The 9,747-nt window shown below is 42.3% G+C and overlaps 1 protein-coding gene and 1 pseudogene across 1 annotated transcript in view; one reads left to right on the forward strand and one right to left on the reverse strand.

Annotated features, from left to right (window-relative positions):
* Window positions 1-5,840, reverse strand: part of LOC109381890 (S-methylmethionine--homocysteine S-methyltransferase BHMT2-like) — a 20,462-nt pseudogene extending 14,622 nt beyond the window's left edge.
* Window positions 5,841-6,075: 235 nt separating this feature from the next.
* The window catches only part of DMGDH (dimethylglycine dehydrogenase), a gene marked incomplete at its 3' end in the record, with an annotated part of 80,838 nt that continues 77,166 nt past the window's right edge, over window positions 6,076-9,747 (forward strand). The window contains exons 1-2 of the mRNA XM_019640998.1: window positions 6,076-6,279; window positions 7,116-7,290. Of these exons, the coding sequence (XP_019496543.1) occupies window positions 6,179-6,279; window positions 7,116-7,290 (276 nt within the window). The remainder of the gene's footprint in view (window positions 6,280-7,115; window positions 7,291-9,747) is intronic.

Below are 9,747 nucleotides of genomic sequence, written 5' to 3' on the forward strand. Positions count from 1 at the left end.
CCCTGAAGAAAAGAAAGAGAAATCACCTAAGGCCCCTCTTTTCTTTTTTTCTAAAAGCAGTTTCTAATTTTAGGAAAGGCAGTGCTATGTTCTCACAGCTCCAGTTCTGTTAAAATCATCATTGTCTAATAGTATTTCAGAAAGACTGAATATACTATATTTCTTGGACAATCCAGTTACTTTTTTGTACAGAGTGCTGGGACTTTTTTTTTTCCATAACATTTAATCTGAGTCAAAATATAGTGAAAGTGGTGATTCCATGATAGATATTTTAGTTTTTCAACATATTTGTGGCAGACATTGCTAGTTGCCTAACTCATTTGCATTTTCTCTCTTCTTCTTGGCTAATGTATTTTGTTTGGGGGAGGCAATGTCCCCAACTTAAAAATAAATTCTCAGATTCCCTTGCTGCTGGGGGTGGCCATGTGACATAGTGCTGGCCAATCAGCATTAGGTGGAAGTTTGCTGAAGATTTCTGCAAAAGTTTTGCTTTCCTGATATACCGAGATGCCCATTGCCTTCCATCTTGACAGTTTTTCCTTCCTGACTGGGATTTCAGCATGAGCCCAAGAGGATTAGCAGTCAACTTGCAGCCATGCCATTGAAAGCCACATGCTAAGGCTAGTGGAGCAGAATGATGACAGCAGCCTGTGTTTTAATCATGTTTTTGAGTAGCTGCACCAGCCATGGACTGCTTGACCTCTTGTTAGGTGAGAAAACTAAACCTCTTTTTTGTGTAAACTGCCCAACATGGTCCTAATGGACACACTATTTCATAGTTATTCCCTACATGTGCCAGCACGTTCCTATACATGTGATCATTTGGTATGCCCAACAGCTCTGGGAGTTAGGCAGGGCATTTTACAAATGAAGAAACTGAGGTTCAGAGAGGTTAAGTGGCTTGTCCAAGATCACAGAGCTAAGTAAGTAACCAGGCAGACTTCAAATCTTCTAAATTCCTAATCTAGCCTTTTTCTATTTTACCACCTTTCTATTGAGCCTGCCTATAACTTGAATAAAAGGTTGTATCCAGAGAAGTTATCCAGGGTCATGGCTTCCATTGTCTAAAACATGTCTCCTCCAGATACCTGCATGGCTCGCCCTCTCACTTCCTTCAGGTATTTGGTCAAGTATCATCTTTTCGGAGAGGTCTTCCCTGACCTGTGACAAACTGCAAACACCCCATGGTGATCCCTATCCCTCTTGAATAGACTGCATTCATTGAAGATACAACCTTTTAGTGAAAATACAAGGCCAGTTCATTTCAGCCCTGCATGGACACAGAGCAATACATAAAGCGGGGAGAAAAGCCTCCATTTTCCCCATCTATCCAGTCATATCTGCAGTCCAGGAAAGTACATTAGCACAGGTTGCACCAGAGGCTAAGTCCCAGGCTGCCGTATCCCTACCATCTCCATTTTCCTGTGGAGGGAATTGGAGTATAGCCCCACTGTGTTGGCTGTGTTAACCATGAACACTGGTTTGACAGATCTCCTGACAGTAGTTATTTTTCCATATTTCATATCTAAAGAATTTTAGCTGAATGTGGAAGAAATGTTAATATTTACCATGATTCTCACCTATCTCTCTATTCCTTCCATAAAATGTAATTCACTCTTTTTGGTTTGTACTTTTAAAACAATAAAAAGGATTTAAGCTTTAAAATTTCATTGAGACCTTCCCACATGCCAGATACAGTTCTAGGCAAGAGGGATAAACGCTGGAATAAGACAAGGTCCCTGTCCTCAAGAAGCTCAAAGTCCGGCCACCTTGGGGAAGGCCAATTGGTCAACAAATCATCATAACACACTGGAATAAATGAATGCTGCAGTGGGATAGAGAAGAGAGAATTAGAGGTACAGTCACTTGTATAAAATCTCATCTTGAAAATCTAACACACTTCAATTAACCATGTTAAGAATCAAATTTAATAGTACACACCAAACAATTCTAGAGGGAAAAAAATCATTGGTATACAATTTTGGTGTTATAAGTTAGTATCTCACCTGCCACATCCAATCTGTCACAGTGTTACACCAAGTGTATCTAACACCTCTCATATATGTACCCCCTCCTCACTACCCCTGGGTTATTGAAATGGTCTTCCATTCACTCCAGTCCACTCTAGTCCATCTTCCATCGCTTAGAGCAAAGCCTTGCCTGACGTATTCTTATGTGCGATTACCTCCACCTTTGTGTCCTACATGAGTCCAAACACCCTACATTCCTGCACTCATCACCTATACTGCAGTATCTACTTACTTACCTTTCTCCTCTGTTTAGCTGTCAGATGTTTGGGGCTCAGGTGACATATTTTGTCTCTTTTCCTACCGCCTCCTATAGCACCTCCCAAAGGGAAGGCCCTTAATAAACTATGAAGAGTTAGCAGACAGACAAGACTGTTTTGACAAAGTCATATGTCTCACATCTCTCACAAGTTTGGTCCTGGGGAGAAAAAAAAATGAACTCTTTAACAGAATATTAGCCAGGGTTTTAAGAAAATTATAGTTTGACTCTGTCTTCGGGATACAAAATAAAGGTAGGACATTTTCATCTGTTAACATTTAAAATTTTGCCAATTCTGTAAACAGCCAGTAGCAAAATAATTAAGATTTGAATTCAGAGCATCTTTTAGCCCCTCCTTCTCTGCTATGCTTACTACCTCGATTAATTACTATACCAGTATGATCTAAAGACAGCGCTAGAGTGACAAAGGACTGTGTAAAACAAAGAGCGCTGTAAACTAATTTGCAGTACATTGATATTTTCAGTGCATCTTCCCTTTCAGTTTGGCAGTGAATCCACCTGGGATATGATAGTAAACTCTGAGAGACAGTTATGCCCCCTTTTTGTAGATTATCAGTATCTAGACCACTGGGTTTAAGATCTGGCTTCTGTACATCTCTATTCATACAGAGGGGAGTCCACCAACTTCACCCTGTGGCAGGAGGCAGACAGAGATATAGTCTGTCTGAAGTATCTCCCCATCTGCCTGAAATTGCCACTGGGACTGCTCGTTTGGATTAAAGAAGCAATTGGAGGTATTGCGTATGGCAAGTAGATGAGCTCTTAGGCATTTATATACTTTATGAAATGATTCCCCCCGATTAGTCTAGTACCCACCTGACACTATACATAGATTTTACTATATTATTGACTATATTCCCTATGCTGTACTTTACATTCTTGTGACTATTTTGTAACTACCGATTTGTTTTCCACCTTTTTCACTCAGCCCCCCAAACCCCCACCCATCGGGCAACCATCAATTTGTTCTCTGTGTCTATGAGTCTGTTTCTGTTTTGTTTGTTCATTTATTTTGTTCTTTAGATTCCACATATAAGTGATAGCATATTATATTTGTCTTTCTCTGTCTGACTTATTTCAAATGGTAAGGTCTTTCCATGTTATTGCAAATGGTAAGATTTCATTCTTTTTTATGGCCAAGTAATATTCCATTGTATATACTGCGAGTGCCAAAAAAAGGTATACAAGCGGAAACTTTGGTCAACGTTGCTCAAGCAGTTCACCATAATCAGAAATGTCTGGATGCTGATGGTAACACATTGAGCACCTCTTGTAATTGCAGAAGTCAAATGTGACTTGTATTCATCTTTTGTTATTGGTATATATTGAGTATTACAATTTAATTAAATTTTCCTTTCTTAAAATGTGTATACATTTTTTTGGCACGCTCTGTATGTACCATTTCTTTATCCAATCATCTATCGATGGGCACTTGGGTTACTTCCATACCTTGGCTATTGTAAATAATGCTGCAGTGAACATAGGGGTGCATACATGTTTTGAATTAGTGTTTTGGATTTTTTCAGATAAATACCCAGAAATGGAATTGCTGGATCATATGGTAGTTCTATTTTTATTTTGGGGGAACTGTTTTCCATAGAGGCTGCACCAATTTGCAATCCCACCAACAGTGCTCCAGGGTTCCTTTTTCTCCACATCCTTGCCAACACTTGTTTGTTGATTTATGGAGGATAGCCATTCTGACAGGTGTGAGGTAATATCTTATTATGGTTTTAATTTGCATTTCTCTGGTGGTTAGTGATGTTGAGCATTAGTGATGTAGTCAATTAATCTATGACAAAGCAGGCAAGACAGTATTCAATAAATGGTGTTGGGAACACTGGGCAGATACATGCAAAAAAAATTAAACTACACCACCTTATTACACCATATACAAGAATAAACTCAAAATGAATTAAAGACTTAAGTGTAAACCTGAAATCATAAAACTCCTTGAAGGAAACATAGGTAGAAAACTCTCTGATATTTCTCTTAGTAAAATTTTTTTTTGGTATATCTCCTCAGGCAAGGAAAACAAAAGAAAAAATAAACAAATGGGACTATATCAAACTAAAAAGGTTTTGCACAAGCAAAGGAAACCATGAACAAAACAAAAAGACAACCTACTGAATGGGAGAAGATATTCACCAATGATACATCTGATAAGGGGTTAATATCCAAAATTTATAAAGAACTCATACAACCCAACACCAAAGAAACAAATAATACAATTAAAAAATAGACAGAACACCTGAATAAACTGTTAAAATGCACGTGTTAGCTGAGAAGAGAGGTGAGATCAATCCCTTCCCATTAACATTTTAACTCCCAGGTACATATTAACATGGATTAATGTATCATAAACTTGTGTTGCAAGAGTAGAGGCCAGGAAGAAACTGAACAGAGACAGCATATTTTTAAAACCTTTTAAAAAAGGAACTGTAAAACAGAACATAGTATTAGAGAAAGTTTAGAGAAAGAAATCAACACAATGTTCTTTGCTTCTTAATCTTTTTATTATGCTCATTTTCTTCAATGCCTGTATTTTACTTTTATAACCAGGAAAACATATCCAAAATATGTTTCTGTTAAGTTTTTAAAACCCAAATTCATCATCTTATGCAACTGCTATCATTATTGTGTCCTTTCTTACAGTGCGTATATAAATATTTTTATATATGTAGCTGCGATCAGCCTGTGATATATCTCCTTTTATAAGGAACCATTTGCCAAAGCACTTTTCCTGTTTCCATACTTAGCTTTTTAACTGGCTACTTAACAACTTCTTAAGTGGATGAACCTTTATTTAGGAGCCCGCTATTGTAGGGCATCTTGGTTGTTCCTAACTTTTTAGTATAAATCAGTCGGTGGTGCACTTTTCCGTCTCGATATCGCCCTACCCTCCTCCACCCTCTCTTCTGAATTTTGGGGCACAGGTGAGTTGTTTTGAGGGGTCCTCGACATGTCCTGCGTTCAAGTTCATGCCCTTCCTAATTTTGTTTTGTCACTCGTCTTCCTACAACACACACACGCACTGTAGAAATGGGGGGACAAAGCCAACAGCTGGTGACCAGATCACAAAATGGGCCAAAAAGAAAGCGCCGGGAGACTGGGACTGCCGGATGGGATGAGGTGGAGGCGTCCCCAAGCACCTCACCCTCCACGGCCCGGGGGTCTGGGAGTGTCCTCCTAGGAGGTTTCAGGCCTGCCTGCAGCTGGGACAGCCATACTACATCCCTCCCCAAAACCTGAGGCGGGAGCTCTGGGGCGGGATCTAGAATGCGGCTGAGGGGGAAAACGTGTGTGGCTTTTCAGTCCAAGGCTAGGCTTCAAATCCCAGCTCCACCCTGAGCTAGTAGGCCTCCACTTCCTCACCTGTAGAATGGGGACAAGTGTGAAGATGAGGGGATAATTTGCATAAAGCACTCCGCGCCAGTGCCCGCCTGGAGTCAGGGCTCAATGAATGGACCTAGGATTGTTACTTACTCTCACACCGAGGCAGAACTGTCACCACCGCCCACCCACCTCGCCATCCGGTAAACCTGGCCCAGAGCTGCACAGGTGCCTTGCCAAGGCCGCAGAGCTGGGCAAGGGGCTGAGGTGGGATTTTAACTCCCGGAGCTGGGGGCCCAGCGGTCAGTATAGCTGACTGAGAACCTCGCGGGCCTCGGGAAACTCACCTTCGTGGCCCCGGGGCCACTGGCGGGAGCCACAGCACCGCAGCTTTGAGGGCGCCGGGTCGCGGGGAGCGCGCCTGTCCAGGAGCCCGCCCCTCGCTGGGGGAGGATCCCCCGCCGCCCCGTCGGCCCGCAGCCGCAGGCTGGCGGCAGGCCTCGAAGCAGGTGTCAGCGCCGTCGGCCTCGGCCTCGCCATGCTCCGCCTGGGCGCGCAGCAGCTGCGGGGCTTCCCGCTGCGGGGCTTCCCGCTGCCGAGCTCCCCCGGCCGTCCGCGCTCCATCAGCGGTCGCGAAGGGTGAGTGGGGGGCCCGGCCTGATCAGAGGCCCGCGGTCCGGCGGGGCTGAGGCAGACTCCAGGGTGAGGGGCGCTTCCGCCTCTGAGAAACGGGCATTCTGCTTTCTTCTTGATTTATCTGTTTTGTTTTCCGTGCACAACCGTACAAAGTGAAACAGTACCGAAGGGTTCCCGGTGCAAAGTCTCTCTTACCCTAATCCCCTTGTTACAGTGACTTATGTATCTACCCAGAGATGGCCTATGTATTAACAAACACAGGTGCTTGTATGTCCTTCTTTGGGTTACTTACACGTCGCTTTTTACAGTATGTCTTGGAGAACCTCACCATCCAGCTGGAAAGACAGTCATGCAAATAAATATGTTAAACCACTGAGCAATAATTATAATTAGAGAAAAATGTCCATGGTGAGAAGCAGTTAAGTGAGGAAGAACATTTTGCTCCATCTGTCTCTCTTCAGCTTGGATAACTGTAGAGGGATGACGTGATCCAAGATTCATGGACACTTAACTTCATGGTGATTATGGTTTTTCATGAAATAAAATGATTATAAGTATGTTCTTTAAGTAGACTGAGAAAAATTATTATGTAGATCCTTTGGAAAAAAAAACTCACCTGTTCAATTCTTTAGCTAAATTTGTTATCTACAATGAACCAGAATTATATAAAACAGGACTCAAATGCCTCCTCCTCCCTCCTGCAACCAGGTTGCCTAAGTCAGACTTCAGATATCTTAAATAGTAATAATAATAATAATAATAACAACAACAACTATAGCTACCATAGCCTAGCTACCAATACTAAAACTACCATTAAAAATAAATAAATTGTCTTTCAGAAAGGACAACCCACCCTTATCTGCAGAAACAAGATGGAAAGACAGAGCAGAAACAGTGATAATTGGAGGTGGCTGCATTGGTGTGAGCCTGGCTTATCACCTCACTAAGGCGGGGATGAAAGATGTGGTCCTACTGGAGAAATCAGAGCTCACTGCTGGATCTACCTGGCACGCAGTAAGAAAATCACCTCAAAAGTGTCATATACACGAATTGTGTGCTAATGAAATCAGTTTCCTTCCCTTTCTCAACTCCCCATTTTAAGCTCTTTTGAGTGGGTTTCCTTTAATTGTGTGGGACAGTGCAGTTCCACTGTGGTTGGTGTACTTCCAGGCAGTGATCAACATTTATAATGTCTTTATCTTAAACATATGGCTTTTGGGTTCAAATCCTGGCTCTGTGATTTTCTACCCATATGACTTATAGCATAAGCTTTTTAATTTAAGTTTACATTTCCTGATGTGTAAGGTGGGAATATTAATAACACTTACCTGTGAGGATTGTCATGAAGATTGAGTTAATTGTATAAAGTTGCTGAACACATGCTAAGTGTTTAGTAAATGTTAGCTTTTGTACTGAAGGATAGTGGCTGGGTGATCCTGAATATGACCGAGACCTTCACCTATACTCCCTTTACCTAGCTTTAGTTATCCTTTATATTTATTGATTTAGGTATGAGTTTAATTTTGTGCTGTGAGATACCAGCTTGGCTTCATGAAGACTTAACTATGAGGACTGAGAATTTGTGACACAGTTTTCATGTACAAACACATGAGCAAGTTAACTCTCATACTTAATGGTACATATAATAGTTCCAGTGCTGCACAATAACTGGGCTTTGGTGGGAAGCTGCTCTAGTAAATGAGGTGATTGACACTGCTTTCACACTGCCAAATCAGTTATTTCTGAAGTTAGCTAAGGATGGGAGAGGAAGGTTTTAGGACTGTACGTACAGATTTCCATTGGCAGATGAGTTGGGCAGTGTTAGCTCAATTTTCTGTCATTAGCATTCCCTTCTGTCATTAGCTTCCTTCTGTGAAAAAAAGGGGAGGCCCGCCCTTTGGGGCCTTTTGACCTTCCGGAACTGGTCCAAGGAATGGGTTGGAGGGTTGAGGCCTAAAGGAGTTCCTTCCGTCAACCTTGTTTGGGGGAAAGGTGTAACCAGGTTTGAATCCAGTTGGCCTCAGTGTCCTAGTGGTCACGTAGTCAGACCACACCCACAGGTTGGATGGAGGCTCCTAGAAAAATAGCACCAAGCCCAGCTCCTCTTCCTCCTGTACTTTCCCTCCAGCCCCCTCACACCTCAGCCTGGGGGACAGGCCAGGCTCCTGGTCCTCCCTGAGTGTGCTTTCAGAGCCTTCACAGGCGTACTTGTCTTTTGCTTCACCAGTTAGCCTTCAGCTTGCTTCCTCCTACTTGGAGAGAGGGGTTTGGGAAGCCACCAACGCTCCTGGCTCTCCTCTCCTCCCTGAACTAGACTTTCTATGTAAGCTTTTTGCTATCATATAAAAGAAAGCCTGCATTCCTCCTATAGCTCTCCTATAACTTCTCCTTACTAGACATTCCGTCCCTCTACCAACAAATATTTACTGCCGGCCTATATTGTGTCAAGCTGGCACTGTTCTAGGAAGTGAGGACACAGCAGTGAACAAAACAAAGTCCCTGCTGTTGTGGAGCCACATTCTGGTAGGGCAGACAGAAAACACACCGTGTTGGAGACTAATCACTGCCATGAAGAGGAAAGTGGGGCAAAGGGATAAAGAATGATGGAGGCAGAAGAGCCAGGAGGCTGCTTCAAAGAGCAGAGACAAGGCAGAAGTGAGTGAATGAGGGGACCATGAGGTTGTCCAGGTAAGAACATGCAGTCAGAGGGAAATTTAGGCAACTGGAAGTATCCTAAGAGGGAGGCCTTGCACCCTTGCAACACTTGGTTTGTTAATGAGGATGCACTCTTTAATATTTTAACTACTCATTTGCTCATTTATATTTGATTGGTTTTATGTGGCCTGCATTTTAGAATAGATTACTGGATTCCCTAATATTTTACTTCGTAGACATCCTAAGAATTAAAAAAAAAAAGCAACATACCCTTAGCCTAAGTTATTTTAAGAAAAGTGGGCAAAGCTTTTAATATGATAGGTTGTTAAGGTTAACTGTGTAAAAGTAATTTTCCCCTAAGCAAAGAGACACCAGAGTGAGTGGAAAAGGCATTATCCTGGTTTGTGAACAAAGTATTATGCTATCTTTGCTTTACTAAATGAGGTTCATGCAGTGTGAGCTCAAGATGGAGTCAGACATCAAAAGCCAGGTTATTTGGCCCCCAAGGAATAAAGGAAAAGAAAAAGAGGGTTGCCCTAGTAAACTGATTCTAGGACTTTTTGCAAGTTTAGGAGGCCTCACTCTGAGGAGCAACACTAAGAAATCCCATGTATTGGGATTTTTTAACACAGAAATATTTGGAGCAGACATGAGAGTGTGGAAGGCTGGCTAACAAAAGGGGCAGAATAAAAAAATAAATAAAGGCAGTCTTACTGAACTATAACACATGCTCCAGGTTAAACATACCTGGAGAGTGCAGCAATCAGTGCTTAGGGAGGGAGGCACAGCTTGCAATGTGAGTATTCAAAATGGAGT

Source organism: Hipposideros armiger, unplaced genomic scaffold, assembly GCF_001890085.2.
Source record: "Hipposideros armiger isolate ML-2016 unplaced genomic scaffold, ASM189008v1 scaffold_55, whole genome shotgun sequence".
NCBI lineage: Eukaryota > Metazoa > Chordata > Mammalia > Chiroptera > Hipposideridae > Hipposideros > Hipposideros armiger.